Source organism: Eurypyga helias, unplaced genomic scaffold, assembly GCF_000690775.1.
Source record: "Eurypyga helias isolate BGI_N326 unplaced genomic scaffold, ASM69077v1 scaffold6086, whole genome shotgun sequence".
Classification (NCBI taxonomy): Eukaryota; Metazoa; Chordata; class Aves; order Eurypygiformes; family Eurypygidae; genus Eurypyga; species Eurypyga helias.
Genome location: NW_010257169.1, coordinates 26006 through 43209, shown reverse-complemented (window position 1 = coordinate 43209; position 17204 = coordinate 26006). Strand labels below are relative to the sequence as shown.

Sequence of the window (17204 nt, the reverse complement as noted above, 5' to 3'; positions counted from 1 at the left end):
AATCCTCCTTTTTGTATGGTTCTACAACAGTTCAGTAGATTTCCAGAACAATCAGGTGGTCTTTTTCTTTTTTAGGGGAGAGGGGGTGGTAATTTTTAAATTTGATTTGGGTGGTTTTTGTCCAGTTACAGACGTTTTTGCCAACAGTATTGACAGTGCCTTTTTTTCTTTTCTTCATAAGTGTCAAATTCCTGGTAACTTAATTTTGGCTCGTCAGTGTGAGGGGTGTGCAGCGCGGGGCTCTGGGAATCGCGCTCCCCCGTCTCCGCATCGTGCAGCACCACGGCCAGGGGCTCCGTGCGCCGCCGCCCGCCCGGCCCAGCCGCCGGGGTAAGCACCATGGAGAGGGGCGCTCGGGGACGGGGCCTTCCCGCCGGCTTGGAGAGCTTCCAGGGGCAGCCCCCCCTCCCATCCCTGCTGAAGGATTTCTCAGCTTTGGTTAGACGTGGGCCCGTGGAAGATGTGTATACAAACCCCAGGCTCTTTCAACCTGGGCTATATGTAGATAGATACAGCGCAGTAGTGCAGTTATAGATCCTCCTCACTGAGGAGAATGTAACCATGGCTGGAAGAGAGTATTGGTAGCTAAAATTTCAGAAATTGAATTCTTTAGGAATACAGAAGTGCTGGTTTTCGCTGTGGCACTTACATTGATCTGAATCGATCTGTTTTACATCCTCACCTGTACTCCGGGACAATAGAAGGAAACTGTTGTAAACTCTTTTGCATGCTCATGCTTTATTATGTTGATTACTTTAAACCATTAGCATTGTTCCCAGGTCTGTCTTACTTTGTAGCCAGCCAGCGTGGGGAAAAAACAGGCTACTTACTCCTGCAGGTCCTTGAAGTGAATGACCTCAGCACATTTCTTCTCGTGACAATAATGGTTCCTCCTGCCAAATCATATCTGACTTCTTCCAAGTTGGTGCAGAAATATGTCAGTATCAGAAAAAAAATCTGAGTGCGACATGTTCAGAATTTTGCTGTCAAACTTGGTGGTACAATATCTACTGTTAATAATACAGGAAGCATATTTTGGCTGATATTCCTTGTTCCTATGACCGTTAAGGTAATCCTGCTCCTCATATAGTCCATGAATCCAAAATAATAAAGTAGAGTTTTGATGTAGAGGTTTGTTGCTGTCCTCATGTTTAGTGCATTGCTACTGAACCTTTAAACCCTTTGTTTGTTTAAAGTCTATTGAAGTTATAAGAGAACAAAAGCTATTATTGCCTTTCTGACCTTGTCCCTTTGAAGAAAAAATTAATGAAGTATCTACGCTTTTATTCTAAAGCACAGTATTAGAATTTTCACGGATTGTTTCTTTTTGAGAGGAATTAAATTCCTTTTTTTTTTTTCCCCCTCGCCTTTTCTTTCCCCTTCCCCCTAGACTGAACATATTTTGCTCTCTTTTGCTGATTTGACTCTTAGGATTACTGTTAGTTCCATCATCAGTAGGTTAAGTAACCTTTTTTCTGTAACATTTTCTGAAAAAATGTGTATGAAAAGTTTGTATTTCAATGTCTACAAGTTAACTCTATTTGAATGGCCAAAACCTGTCATCCGTGAATGGGGAACTTTCTTAAATTACTATTTCATAGTATTGAGAAAGTGATACATGCTGGCCCCTTCATCCCGGAATAGTGACAGTTTGTCACTGATGCTGAGGTGGTGGGATCTTCCTCCATCATTTAGCTTATGCTTTCTAGGGAGAATTCTCAAGACTGGAAAAGAGTCATGTACATATTGAATATTTCAAGGTGAAATGATTACTGTTGTTCCATGAAGTTTTAGTCTGTGACATATTGCTGGCCTGTCTTTTAAGTAAGATTTTTTTTCTGGTCTTGTTTCTCTTAGGTTCAGCATGGCTAGTACGTTGCAGGAAACACCTACACTTGAAGATTCTTATTCAGAAAATGTTGATGTGAAGCTATCCTTTCTACCTGAAAGACTGAGAAAGAAACTGCTTCCTTTTCAGGAGAAAGGCATCATATTTGCACTTCAGAGAAATGGCAGGTAAAATCCCTGTTCTATCATGTGCTAAAAGTAATTATTTTACGTAAACTTAAATTAATTTTTACAAAGACTTTGCGATACCCTCAGCTCTTAGGTGACCAATGTTACAGATTTTGTTTTTGTAAACTGTAAGATAATGTGAATTACGATGAGGCGTTGTTTTGTTTTTTCCCCAGAGGATGAAGAAATGTTTAATGATGCATTAGGTTAAAGGGGATTGTAGTATCAAAGGTCTCCTCAGTAAGAGGAGGTGATATCAGTAGGACCATCCTTTTTGTAATGTTAATAGGGAATTCTTAAAATAAGCTAATTCACATTTGAGTCTTTAGTTTTTAATGGCATGCTAGAGCTGTTAAGAGAATGACTAACAGATCTTGATGCATCTGTGTGGTATTCTATTTTAAACTTGGTACAGTTCTGGCATGTAATCAGGGTGTTCTGAAACTCACTGAGCTGCAACAGCAGAGCAGAAGCAGCCTTGCAAAGGGCTCATTTAGCAAGTGCAGCAACTGATAGAGCAGGCATTCAACAATTAAATACCTGATAAATCAGAAAAATAGTTTATGCAGCAGAGGCTGGAAATATTTTGCTGACTAAGCCTCTTACTGAGTTGAAGGGGCAAAGGAGAGGGAAGTGCTATTTCCACATTTATAAATTTTGGGAAATTCAGGCAATTACAACCTAAAGCCATGAAACTACTGTATGCTGTTCTTATGGAAAGTAATAACATTTTAGAGGTCTGGCACAAATGAAATTCTTTTAGCTTAGGTTTTAAAGAAGGATGCAATCAGTTTCTGAGCATTTCATCTTGCTCAGAACAAGAGTCTTAGGGTCTCAGGGGGTTACTTGCTAGCGTTTGAGTTTTTGCAGGAGAAAAGAAATGTGCGTCTCTAAAGCTGAAAAATTGGAAAGGAAATGTTTATCATCAGTTCTTGCAATTACATGGAACTTGTGATCAATAAACGTTTCTTTTGAAGATTTTCACTGTAATTCGTTTGTCCAAAAACCTCTGGCAATTGTAACATTGCTGTCTTCAAGGAATCAAGCAAGCCATCTGTTTTATGCTGCCAGACTAGGTAGTGGAGTAGCAAGATGAGGCCAGCCATTAACATGCAAGCCTGAGATTTAAAAAGCTTTATGCCATAATGGCATTAGCTTCTTTCTGACCACTGGTAACTTTCCTCCTGCACAGTGTGACTGTGAGAATGAATGCATACGGTTTTAATAGATCACTAAGACTTGGATAGAATAGACAGGAAGCTCTGCATTAGAGTTGAATTTAATAAATGCAAAGCCCTTGGCTACCATATCTCAGTTGATCTGATTGTAATATGAGGAAGTGAGGTTTATGTAGTATGCAATTGAGGTGCGTTTGTATACACCAACAGTGAAATAACAGAAGACATTAAACGTATATAGTTTCTTTAATGTTAATTAGAGTAGGCTAGTGGATGTATTTGAAAGTAGCATAATCCTTTGTATCCTATTATATAGATGTTCTTCAGGAAGCAGCTTAACTGTAGGACTAAATAAACTTCCATCAGATCTTTCTTGGGTTTGTTTGAGTAGTAACAAGCGCCTACAATAATTACCTCAAAAGGTTCACAATACCTAGGGTAATGACTTCCTGTCAAGGAGGGAATTGTGCTATTTTTCATTAGGATTTGGGCTTTATATTGTTTACTTTGCTTGAAATGCTTCACTAATGAAAGACAGTTGAGTAATATAGTGCTGATGGTTTTACCGTGGCAGGTCTAAGACAGTATCTTTATCATGATTTCAAGAAATTTGATTCCTTGGCATAGCAAATTCAATATGTTGGCTGGGTCAGACTGAAGAATTGTGTGCGCACTCTCAGCCAGCCTCTATCTAAAGCATTCATGTAGTAAGTCACACTTTCCTGAGGAGTATTTTTTTTTTTTAAATCTGACCCTTGCTCAAGCAGATCTAATTTTCTTTCTGTCCCACAACAGAGAACAAGAGTCTCTGCTACTTGTAGTTGAATTAGATCATCAGCCCTTGGCTCACCCTAGTCTTTACTTTTTGTGTACTCCTTCATGATTTAAGCATTCTTTCAGTATTCCCAGTGGTGTATTTTAGCAGGTCTTACTCTTAAAGTTTTGCTCTTTTCCGTAAAAGTGTCTTTTCTAGTTTTAAAGATATATAAACATAGGACTTGAAGTAAGCAGTATGTGCATCTCGGCTCTTCTTTCTTCTCTGCCTCAGGCTATGCGCTCCCTTTGCAGTCATCACTTAATCCAGGCTTTGCTGTAGTGGCAGGAAACTGGTGTAGAGCCAGTGCTCTATTGTTAGCTCAAGAGGTTCTGTTAGTATTATCTTATGTTAGACAAGCACCCAGTGTGGAAAAGGGGCTCATTATTAGAACAAACTTTTATTTCTTGCATGGGAGGGGCTGTGAGTAACCTATTAATTCCTCTGTCTTTTCCTTAAGCATAAAATAAATATGCTGTTGTTTGTGCTTTTGATTCATTAGTAAATGAGTCAAAGGCTTTTTCAGTAGATGCTCCAAAGGCATCATCTAGACTAACAGAGACTGCCTAATACTTTTCTACACAGGGGAAACACATAGGTAATTGTTCATTAGTTAAAACAGATTTTTAGTTCAAAGACTTTATCAGTCTTCATAGAAATTAATTTCTCCCTTCCCTCTCTCAAAGTAGACCAGAAAACCAGAGGCTTAAGTCACAATTTCCACAAAGCTTCTGAAGACAGTTAAAAGTTCTAGCTCCGGGTCATCACTGGAAAGGTAGAGGATATACACTGCTGAGGTTTTAGTCGTTGAAGCATAGAGATAATAGCTTTTGGTCAGGAAGCAAATAGAAATGTTTAGAATTCCCAGGCACAATATAGTCCTTTGTAGGGCCAAGAATTTCTGATAAAACTTATATTTAAGTCTTTGGACAAATTTCTAAACAAATATCATAGAATCATAGAATGGTTAGGGTTGGAAGGGACCTTAAAGATCATCTAGTTCCAACCCCCCTGCCATGGGCAGGGACACCTTCCACTAGACCAGGTTGCTCAAAGCCACATCCAGCCTGGCCTTGAAGACATCCAGGGATGGGGCATCCACAACATCTCTGGGCAACCTGTTCCAGTGCCTCACCACCCTCTCTGTGAAGAATTTCTTCCTGACATCTAATCTAAACCTCCCTGATTTCAATTTATACCCATTACCCCTTGTCCTATCACTACAGGCTCTTGTAGTGATATCTAACTTTTTAGGATGGTAGTGGTAAGGAGTGATAAGGATGCACAGAAATAGAGTCTAGATATCTCTGCATCACAGTAGACTAACGTTTTTTTTTCTCCTCTCCTGAAATTCAAGAATTCGCAAGTTCTTAGAAGTCCTTCTTCTGTATCTACTTTTGTATCTCATTCAGCCTGCCTGAACTTAAAAAAACCCACCCTATAGTCTGCACGTCCACTGCGTTGGGCAGGACTGGGGTATAAATGTGTCTTTTGATAGAATTTTTTAGCCCTTGTGGAAGAGGTTAAGCTTTCATTGTCTAGACTCTGAACTAGGTAGCCTGAATCAGGCAAATTCTTCTATATTAGCCATCCGGTAGTATGAAAGGCGTAATTTCCATTTGAGTTGAATATCTAAGGGAGTTACATTTCTACCTTCTGGAAGCTGATATAATAAGAGAAAATATGTTCGGTCTATATTTGCTTCCGTGCACATTTTAGTTTGTGCTAGAACAGTAGGTCCTTTTCTCTTACACTGTTATTTAACTATTTTTCCCTTTCACTCTTATTTTTGTCATTTTTACTGAGCTTGGTTTTGGTTTTTATGTTGTCTATTAATCTTTCTTCTCTATAATGCCACTGTTTCTTTCTGTCTTGTATTGCCTTTTTAAGTTACTGGAGCTTTTGTTTACTCTGCTTTCATCTTTACTGGTTTTTGATCCATGATTACTGATTGGTTTGCTTTTTCAGCATATTTATTTTCTTCAGTTTCTTATCTTTGATAGTTGCTATGAATAAGAAAATTTCAGAGAAGAAAATAGATCCCTTTTTTTCTTCCATTTCCATTTTGAAGCACTAAGCCTGGATGTAGGTTTACATATCTGTCTACATCTAACTTCTCTCCTTTGTTTGAAAGGTCATAGGTTGCTCCAAGTCTATGTTGTGCTTAAATGCAAGGCCAACTGCTTTTTATCATTGAGTAAAATAATTTTTTTTTTAATTGTTATTTTAAACCATGTCGCCGATTCTAAAAAAAAAAATATTATCAGACATATTTTACATAGCTACTGTCAGATTGTCCCCCGGTATTATTTCTCAGTATTTCTTTTCTGGGAGATGTGGCATTTTTTTCAGTTGAATTTTGCGTTACTGTTTTTATCTCTGTTAGAAGTCTTCACAATGCTGCAGTCTATTAGTTGTCTTAATGCCTTAATTTAACTTAAGCAAGTAGCATCCAAGTTTGTTTATGTAGTGAAAACATTAGCCATTTATTTCTAAAGGAAGAAAAGTGTAACAGGAACGGTTGACATGGAGAGTTTGTTTTATGGATCTACAGCTATTTGATAATTATCAGTATATTGTGTTTGACATCAGTATTTACGGACAACATTTGTAAGAAGAATTTTTCTTCAAGTTTTATTCATATTGGGCCATTTTATTCTGAATAAGTTGCTGGAAATCTTAGTGAGCATTCTGACTAGTTCCTTGTAAGCACATAACAAGGACTATCCTTATGCTTCAGTTAAGGATGTAGAACTAGTGTAAGTACAAACAGAATGACTTTAATGACTCCGAATGTTGAAGTATCACTGTTGTGGTCAGACTGGAGTTAGTCTGAATTCTTGTTATTCAACTTGTGATCAAGATGACCTTAAGATAGAAACTTCAGAGTTTAACATAAAGAAGATAAATTCAGAACTGAACAAGATGAACTTAATCATAGTCTCTTTTTGGAGATCTGCTTATTCTCTCTGGTTTTGTCACACTGACTTTGAAAGTTGCCAAATTAAATCAATGTGTATGTTAGAAAATGAAATTATTTTCACTTTGGTTTTGGTCATGTCGAGGAATATTTCTATTAATGTTTCATTTTAGTTTGTACTTGGTGACTTGAAGCATCAAAAACCATCACCAAGTGTCCATTATTTGTACAAGTACAGATCAGAGAGAACTGAGAATAAAGAGAGTCATACCTTTCTAATGTGATTTCTGTCTCTAGTGTGAGTAGACTGTGGTTAGATAATTGGAAAGAGATGTTTGAAACAAGACATAAATCTCCTGATAGAGTAAGAAAGAAATCTTCTTTTATTCTAACATATTCAGCAACTCACTTTAGATGTATGAAATGATTACAATGTTGTGATAAATCTGAGTCCTTAAACCCCGCATCATAACAGATGAGCAGTTGTTTCCAGTCTTAGAAAACAAAGCTGAAAAGTAATCCTTGGGGAAAAAGAATGGAGTGGCTATTTAACGAGTATGGCGTGGATCAAGCAATTAAATATGGAGTAGCTCTGAGTGCTGTGTTTTTCTAAGACATTGGTTTGCAATGTTTCAGAGTACATTTCACATTTGATAAGTGCCAAGGGACAGAAAGAGAGAGAGATGATCAATTGAAGACGCTGGCTCACAGAATGAGGTTCAGCTGCAGGAAGTATGAATGAGAGATTGAGCCAAGTTCTGCAGAGCTTTCATGGCCAGGGAGACTTGTGCAGAAGTGATGCTGGAGGAACTGGGAAGCGATTCAAATGGAACAAAAAATGCGTTGTCACGAAGTGAATGTAGGATGTCATACAGGGGAGGAATTGTGTAGGGTTAAAAGAAAAACATTTAAGAACAGAAAAAAGCAATGGTACTGATCTGAGAAATTACCTGGCCTTAAATATGGACTTTTGGCAGCAAGAATAGAGAAGAACATACAGATTTTCTGGAAGAACAGGACTCAATCTGTTAGAATGGAAGAGAAGAACCGAGTGAGGTGAAGACTACAAGAGTAGGTAATAGGTTGTCAGCAGTGATGGAGAGAAGGAAAATGAATTTAGTGTTAGCTGTGTGGAATGAAAGTTTGCAGCAGGAGACTCAACAATGAAGAATCAGTGTGTTTAAGCATCAGGGAGAGGGCAGAATGACAGTGATCAGAGTATGTGAGACAAGGCGCTTCAATGCGAGTGAGAAAAGTAAGGTCTTAAAAAAAGTATGAGTCAAATTCTGACTGACTTAATGAAGTTGAAGGGAGAGGAAGAACACGGGCAGAAGAGAAGACTACCCCAAAGGTAGCTGGTAGACAATTTAAATACACATTCTTTATGATGTCTTTGTACTGTGGTGAAGGGGGACAAGTGGAATAGAGGAGGTAAAGCAGTGTAGATAAGATCAGCAGAATTGCTTAGGTCAGAGAGATATGTCAGAAAAAAAGTGGGATAGTCTGTCAACAGTTCAATTGATGTTGTTCTTAAAGTATTTGGGAGGTACAAAAGTATTTTGAAGTATTGGTGTGGAGAAGGAATCAAGTGTAGGAGAAAACTAAACACCATTTTTGAGGGCTTTGGGTAGTGGAAGGAAAAGGCATTGAATCTGGGAACTGTTGAAAATGGAGAGATTAGTGATGAGACACTGTTCTAGAAAATAATTTTCCCTGTTGCCCAATTCAGCTACCTTTTAAAAAAGGGAAATAACAAGGTAGTAGTACTTCTGTAGCTCTTGGAGTGCAGATCACTGCAGGGGGAAGGTCACTTGGGGAAGAAGAGCTTATTGGAAAAGCAATGAGAAGTATCTAAATTTCACTGAAGGTCATTAGACTGCATACTAAGGAAGAGCCACTGTTGATCACAAGTATTTCAGCCTTGCCAATTAACACCGAGGTTAAGGCTTGTAGTCTAGATTGTCAGTAGTTGAAATTAGTTGATGTTATTCCAACTGTTCCAATTAACTGAAGTCAATTTTCCTTGCACTGAGTCAGCTGCTGAGCTAATTTGTCTCTGAAGCCAGTGACTGAATGGGTAAAGAGTTTTTACGATCACTCTTGGGTGTCTTCTCCACTAGAATTTTTATCAGTTAATTGTTCAGTTAATATATTCTAAAAACCTGTTGAAGTGTCTGAGCTTAACCTTCAAGTTGACCACTTTGATATATTATTCTACACATCTTTGTCAAAGCTAGAACACTAGAATATGTTGGCAAACGTGCTCTTATGGCTTTCAAATCCTAAGCATTTTAGTTGGGTTTTTTTCAGTTACGTGTTGAGGAGAGTTGGAGAAAAGCATAAGACAGTACAACCATTCTTCTCTACATTCCTTTAGGGGATTGTTTATGCTGCAAATGTGACAATTTGGTGCATCTTGCATTAGATCAAGGGTTGTTTTTTATTATATAGGGTGTTTTTTTAAAATACCTAGTGTAGTTCAAGAGCAAGGGTATCATCTAGCTGAAGTCTTCTGGGTTTCTATTTTTGGTGAAACAACCTTGATTATTTTTGTAAGGAAGTCAGCTCTCTTTGTTCTAGTTTTAGGACTGCGTGCTGTGATTACTGACACACAAATGGAATGGTTGCTTGCGCAGTTTATGTAAAAATATATTAAGTTCAGATTCCTTAAATAACCTTTCGTTAAGATGTTAGTGCTAAAGTGTTGGCTTGTGAGTAGGAGGTAAATTATATGTTGTAGCATTATATAAAACTGACTCACATGAGTAGGTGAGAATCCCAAGAATATCAGGACACCCACACCAGTGAAAGAAAGATGCAAGCTTCCTCTGTACAACATGTTCCAAAGACTGCATTAACAAAACCAGCTTTAATTTGTTTGAGTAGTAACAAAATTTTTCAGTCTTTAAGAAATGAAGTGCTACTGCTTTGACTGTCTTGGAAAATGCATTTAAAGGTGAAGGAGTTGGTTCTGAAAAAGCTAACCTGTGGTTCTGGGATGGTTTGGGGGTGGGGTTTTGTTTGTTTGTTTTTCCTGGATAAATAGCTGTTGAAAATGAATCAAAAAGCCAAATGATTTCCACAAGCAAGCGTAGTTTTGTTGGATCGCTATACCCTTTAGCTTTTAATCCTCCATGTAAGGAAGCAGAAGTGTCTGGTTTAGAGAGGATATTATTGCAAAACATTTCTGTATGACTAAATAGGATTCTTGGTTATATAGACCTTTAGATGTCTGCCAGTGTGGTGTTAATTGGTATTCTTGCAAGAGCAAAGTTCAAAATTAGATTCTTTATTTTTGCAAAGATACCTTGCTGAAGTAGCTGTAATTAATGTAAGAAGCTTTAAGTGTTTTGTTTGGCTTGGTTAACACAGCTAACAAGTCAAAAAGGGTGACCTGAATGTAACCCAGACACATAGAAATAGAAATAATTTTCATTTAAACATTTTTCCTTCCCTGAAACTCATTCTATGGAACTGTTTTAGGATTAACTTCTTTCTGATGCAGACTATTTTTGTGTGGCTATGAGACATATGCCTCATGAGCTTAGCCTCAGTTTCCTTCTGCTTCTCCAATCAACTCCTCTGCATAAAATGTTAAAGATCTGCTTCTCCTTCTGCTTTGCAAAGTTGGTTCCAATCTTCTTGACATCAATACCATCAGGAGCTCTTTCTGTGCTCTTTGAGGTTTGAAAAATTATGCTTTCCGATCTTCCAGAGGCAGAACTTTCCTGACCAGAGCTTTCACAGGGCTAGGTTTTGAGTTTGTTCTTTAGTTCCTTCACCTGTTTTTTACTAACTTCTGCGTCTCTCCAAGGTTTGGTGTAGTAAGAATCCCTAAGTGCTCCTTTGCTTGGTGCTTGATACCTTTACAAGACTGTTCTAGTAGTGTGTGCTAACTCACGGATGTCTGGTTCTGGGCTGCTGACTCATCCAGCTTTGTGTGGTCCCTTAAATTCTGTGACTCTTTACTTGTAGCAGAACACTTCAGACACAGATGCGTTTGTGTATAACCTCAGGTGCTCGCATTTTGTTCTTTTGCGTGGGGATCAACAACAAGGTTTTGGACCTGTGTGCACCTGAGGTGAACCAACACCGTAGAGACTGCTCTGCATGCATGTTCCCTTACAAGGATACATTGTCACACTAAGCTTCCTGTTTTGCTCTTTGCGTTTTAATGGAAAACATAGATTTATTTTAAAGCTAATAATCTCAAAATGAAGGGATTGTTAAATCCTAGTGGAGACCAGACGATGTGTTTCCCTTCTATTTATCAAAGATACTGCTGTGTCCAAAGCCTGTTGCTAACCCTAAAACTGCAGAAGGGTTATGAAGAGTAGGAAGATTGTAGGAACATGTGCAGTGTATCCCAATGAGATTCTGATGATTTCTGTTAGTCCATTTATCACAGAAATTTATTTTTTCCTGATTAAGATCCACTATGAAGAAGGGAAATGTTTAAAAATTAGATGGGAAAGAATCTGAAAGAATTTGCCATTGACTGTGGTGCTTTTTGCATGGTTGGACTTTGATACCAAGAGTACATGTAACTGAGACATCTAAAATGATTTTTTTTTTCTCCCTGATTTTCTGAAACTTTTGACCGTGTGGGCTGAGCTTATAACAGGATATGAAACTGCATATCACAGCTCACATTTATATTCTTGGATAGAGCTATTATTAAGGTGTCATATGAACAGATGGGATATGAATGATGAAGCTCGGATTGGGTAACTACCAGTTGAGAGGAAATGACTAATTGAACTTCAGAGAACAAGAAGTCTGTCTTCTTGCAGTCAAAATACATGAAACAAAAATACGTATTTGTCCCTTCAGTGTAGCTGAAGATCTGTTTCTTGTGCTTTGACAGCATGGAACCTTTATGTTCACGCTGGCAGCTTGTCTGACTGCAATAATGGAGAATATACTGAAGTTTGTTTTAAATAGAGGCTGCACATTTTTAACATTATATAAAGCAAAATGTAAAGTATTACTTTCTAACAACTTAATGCAACTATTAAGATATCCTGAATTCTATGTGATCTGGGCTATCATAATGGTGAAATTCTTCACATTTCAACATTTCAAATCTAGTTGTTGTGATTCTAAACTGGGAACACTTGATGATTTCCCTCTTGGGAATATAAGCTATTTCTCATTGCCCTATAGTCTAGTGAAAAAACTTCTCATTGTGTAACTATATTAAGCAGGCCTCTTGCAGCTTCTTACTCTAAAGCTGTGAAAACTACAGATGATGAATGCTCTAAAATGAATTAAGTCATAAAATAACTTCAACATCTGCCCCTTCCACTAGTTTTGTTAACTTCTACTTTGTACCATAAACGCATCTTGTGTGTCATGTTAAAACTTTTATCAATTATAAGTATCAATAATGTTAATTAATTGTCATAAATCAATTATTTTAAAACTGTAACACTTCAGGAATTTGAGTATGAATGATGTAGCTCAAAGCAGTGATTTATGTTGTGAACTGTGTCACAACAGAAGACTTACCACATTCAGATACTCTGACTGGAGCTTTAAATACAGCTTTGTGCAACTGATTCATATCAACCTGTGACGTGTCTAGTCGAATGTTTAAATGGCTGAAAAAATGTATGGGTTGCAGGTACAGAAAGAAAATAGCGACTATGACAAAGCTATCTCATCATTGCATGGGAGAAGAGAATGAATATTTAACTAAATAGCAAAATATCGCTATAGATAATGTATCTTCTAAGCATACGGGTGTTTCTTTAGGATCTGGATTTGTATTTGTACTGCAGAAACAAGAAAGATAAAACTGTGTTGATCACTTCACAATTATGATCTTTTCAGAGTGATTATGTTATGGAGGAAATGATGGCTGTTACCTTTTTGCTTCCATTCATTTACCAGCAAGAAAATGATGAGTTTCTATAAATACTTAAAAAACCAGCAATCTTGCTGCTACCTAAGAAATTCCACTTCAGACATATTAAATGGCAGTTAATAGACCTGAAAACAGAAGATACTTTATAGCAGCAAAGATTCTATGAGCACAATCTAAAAATGAGTGCAAAAGGAAAACCAGAACAACTTCACATTCTTCAGCATATACTCAAATCGTCAAAGTTTAAGTGGCAACAGTTCACTCTAATGAAAAGGATCCCATCTTATGGAAAAAACATCTGTTCCTGTGGCTGACATATTTTTTAAGGCTTTTTATTTTAATTGCTAATCAGCCTTTAACTGTCAGAGCAATTTGTAAATCACTCTGAATTTCTTCATTTCAGCTTGTTCTCCTGAGGGGGGTGGGAAAAAAGGTCTAAATAGTTCACATATGCCTAAGAACAGTGCGATAGAATCTTATGCAATTGGATCTTGTGGCGAGCCCAGAAGGGGGCCGACAAGAAAGCTGGGGAGGGACTTTTTACAAGGGCCTGTAGTGACAGGACAAGGGGTAACGGGTTTAAACTGAAAGTGGGGAGGTTTAGATTAGATATCAGGAAGAAGTTCTTCCCGGAGAGGGTGGTGAAGCACTGGAACAGGTTGCCCAGAGAAGCTGTGGATGCCCCATCCCTGGAAGTGTCCAAGGCCAGGCTGGATGAGGCTTGGAGCAACCTGGTCTAGTGGAAGGTGTCCCTGCCCATGGCAGGGGGTTGGAACTGGATGGTCTTTAAGGTCCCTTCCAACCTCAGCTATTATTACGTATTCTCACTTTGATTTCTAAGTGTCTGTAATAGCATAATTAACACGTCGTTATTTAAGCAATTCTACTAAAATATAAGTTGATATGAAATATGGTATTTGTCAGCAGAAGGTGGCAAAGAACATTTGTATTCCTGTCTTCTTTACCACATTTCCCTGCTGCCAGATGCTACTTGGATGCAATGTACTCTTGGTTACTGCTATATTTGTGCATTTGCACTGACATCCTTACACTAAATATACTATATTATTGAGAAAGGTATTTGGCTTAATCTTGAGATGTCTCTGTTCTGTAGCTAATTGCTATAATCTTACTCATTTTCTGCATTTGTATAAGGAGTTTGAGAAACCCTGCAACATTAGGTTGTTGTGCATTCCAATTGATTTCAGGCTTTGAACTGTTTTTAAAGAAACATGATTAATGTACTGCAAGCAGTTGGCTCTGAAAGAATCTGCAAAAAGAAAGGCTTGTTTTGTAAACTTCAGTTCAAGCAATTAACAATGAGTGTTAATTTAAAAAAAATCAGTCTTTGAAGTGAGCATAGACTGACATTATTTCAAAATAAGAACTGTGTGTTAGTTGTCTGCAAATAAATGTCTTTGCCCAGCTGCAAATCACAGACATTAAGGTCCCACAATCATGAGTTGGCACTAAAAATAATTCTCTTCCTGCTTTTTTTCCTTTGTGAATCTGTGCAGACTTTTGTTTTGCTGTGTTTTTTTCCTTTGTTTTCATTGCTCCATCCCTAACAAGTTGAGGCAGGGAGTGTTGTTACACAGCTATTGCAAGTAGATAGCTTGTCACCTATAAAAAAAAAAATGTTATATAGGACATCTTTGGAATCCTTTTTTGTGTTAGTTGAAAGAAACTGATGAAATGGGTAGATGCTGACATACACACTGGCAGACTGAGGGAGCAACCAGCAATGTACCGTATTACTCAGAATATCAAACTTTATCCCACCCATCATGTCTGAAAAATGCCATCGTACATTTTCTGCTGAGATGCCTATTTTGACCACAGAAATGTCCATTTTGGCCCTATGGCAAGATGCTTATTAGGTTTGATGAGAGCTCTAAGTTGATGGTGATGCTACAAGCATTAATCATTAGCGTAAAGTTGTTTGGGGTTTGTGCAGAAAAGGCCTCTGCTGTGGTTTTCTCTTGCTACACTAACCTCACAGCATCTAACACTAAAAAAGCAGTTTGGTATTACTTTAAAAGATTTTTTTTTTTTTAATGTATCAAAATAGACACCATTTATATCGTGGTGTGTTAGATTTTATTATAGCCATGGGGACTTGTAAGATCTCTTCTGGTTTTTTCCTGGAAGGAACATTGCATTTGAGTTACATGGTGCAGTGGGTGCGTGTGGCATAGGAGTAGAAATTTCAGTTTCCTTAGGATATGCAGTGGCTGGGAGCAGACTGTGAAGAATTAATGCACAGCAAGTCATCAAGTCTAGTTTGTGTCCGTGACTGAAAGCTATGGGGGATTAGAAGAGAAAAGCACAAGGCAGAAGGATACTTGAGTCGGGGAAAACAAGTTGAGTGGTCTGTGAGGTTTATTCCCTTACAGAGCTTGAAGTAATTTGTAGTTTCTGAGACTTGGCACTTTTTTCTGCCAGCAAACATTTATAGATCCTTAAGCAAAGTGGTAGACTGCAGAGAGCTGTCAGTCTTTCTGTCACTGAGTCCAACCAACAGCACTCGCTGCTCTGTTTCTCAGTCAGTGGTTTGCCTAAGCCTATGCCCTTTGTGGGGTGCTATGATCCCAACTGGTAGGAGTTGTACTCCGGTTTGCTTTTCATGACAATTCAGAAAATTATACAATGTTTGAAAAATGTCCCAGATTACTTAGTAGCTGGGGAATTCATCTAATTGCCAGTTATTTAAATGCAGCCCAAGCTGGTATTGCTATCAAACTGACAGCTCTTATCAAGTTGCAGAAATTCGTGCTTTGCACCTGTTTCAGATCTTGCTTTGGAATTCCCAGTATTGCTTCTGGTCAGAAGATACTTAGTAAATCTGTATCTTCCTGCAGTCCAGGGTTGCTGTAGGAAAAAAGGGAACTAGAAGTCATCGTCTTGCTGTAAGACAAGGGGATGGTGTAAGGGAGTAGGGTGAGAAACACAAGTTCCCTAGGCCCTACTTGAGTTAAGAATGTATGTGCTAAATAACTGAAACTAAGTAACTTAAGGTAACTGTGATAAATTAATATCAAAGATGACATTTAATGCTTAGAATATGTAAATCTGCTGAAGAGATTTTACTAGTTTTGGTGGTGGGATTGGGGTTTTGATTGTCTTTGTATGGAGTAGCATTAACTAAGTGACTCCAAAATGGAAAAAACCGCAAGTTAATTTTCAAATTATGTAAATCTGCTGAAGAGATTTTACTAGTTTTGGTGGTGGGATTGGGGTTTTGATTGTCTTTATATGGAGTAGCATTAACTAAGTGAAAAAACCGCAAGTTCGTTTTCAAATACTTTAGCTGGTACAATTGGTGGGGGAGAGGGAGTGTCTGCTTCTATTTCAAAACACATGTGACAGCTCTGGAAAGCAGCTTTTTAAAATCAAGCTGACACATAAATAATCTTTTAATCGTGAAGCAGCAAAAACATCGCTGTTTCTGAAAGCCAATAAAATTGAAGATGCACTTCTTGCCTTGACAGTGTCTCTTAAGATTACAATTAATGTAGTACTAGACCAAAGCAGCAATTCAGTTTTACAATGCGTGTTCTTCACTAAGGCTAGCAAATTGAATATACCTTTTTAGAATAATTGGCATACTTCATTTTCAAATTCATACCAAATTTACTACTTGTAGTTGATATCTGTAGGACTAAAGTCTGTTTTTTCTTTCATTAATTCAGTAAACCCATAACTTAAAACCAATCCCTATAAATTTTTTACTAGAAATTTATCTATTTACGATTAACTTCTGCTTTTTTTCCCTCTCTTCTTGTTTCTTGTTTAGATGCATGATTGCTGATGAGGTAAGTGATGTTCCTGTTCCTTTAATACCATTTTTCTTGTTTTAATGTACTTCATGCAGATACGACTTCTTTTGTTTGAGATGTGGGCCGAAAGGTTGGTAATGAAAGAAGCCTAATTCTTGTGATATTCAGCAGAATTCTGAAAATATCTAAGTGAGGGGGAAATGTGAAACCTGACATAAGCTTAAAAGAATCTTTGAGGAAACTTAGAAGGTTACTTTTAATTGTATATAGGTTGGTTAAATATTAACTTGGTTGACTTTTTTTAGCACTTTATAATTGCATAGCTAGCTATTTTTAATGGATTAAGAGACATTCCTGGCCCAAAGAGGTGGATTTTGAACAGATACGCTTTCCAAGGATGAATTTTCTTAAATGCACTAATCAAGTAGTAATAGTAAAATTCAGTACTTTCATACTTTTTTTTTTTTCAAATTGTATTTGACTTGCATATTGGGGAAATCAGAGTCCAGCATTTCTTCCTGCAGATAAAACATTTGTGTAATAGCGTATAATGTTCTTCATGTGTTGTCAGTATAAAACCTTACTGAAAAAGAGGTAATGTTTAGGGATTGATACAGTCTCTGAACTG

General features: G+C 37.6%; 1 protein-coding gene across 1 annotated transcript in view; it reads left to right on the top strand.

The window, feature by feature from the left end:
• Window positions 1–1864: 1864 nt before the first annotated feature.
• Window positions 1865–17204, top strand: part of ZRANB3 (zinc finger, RAN-binding domain containing 3) — a 41275-nt gene continuing 25935 nt past the window's right edge. Inside the window, exons 1-2 of the mRNA XM_010153908.1 lie at window positions 1865–2016; window positions 16594–16612. Coding sequence (XP_010152210.1) covers window positions 1865–2016; window positions 16594–16612 — 171 coding nt within the window. The remainder of the gene's footprint in view (window positions 2017–16593; window positions 16613–17204) is intronic.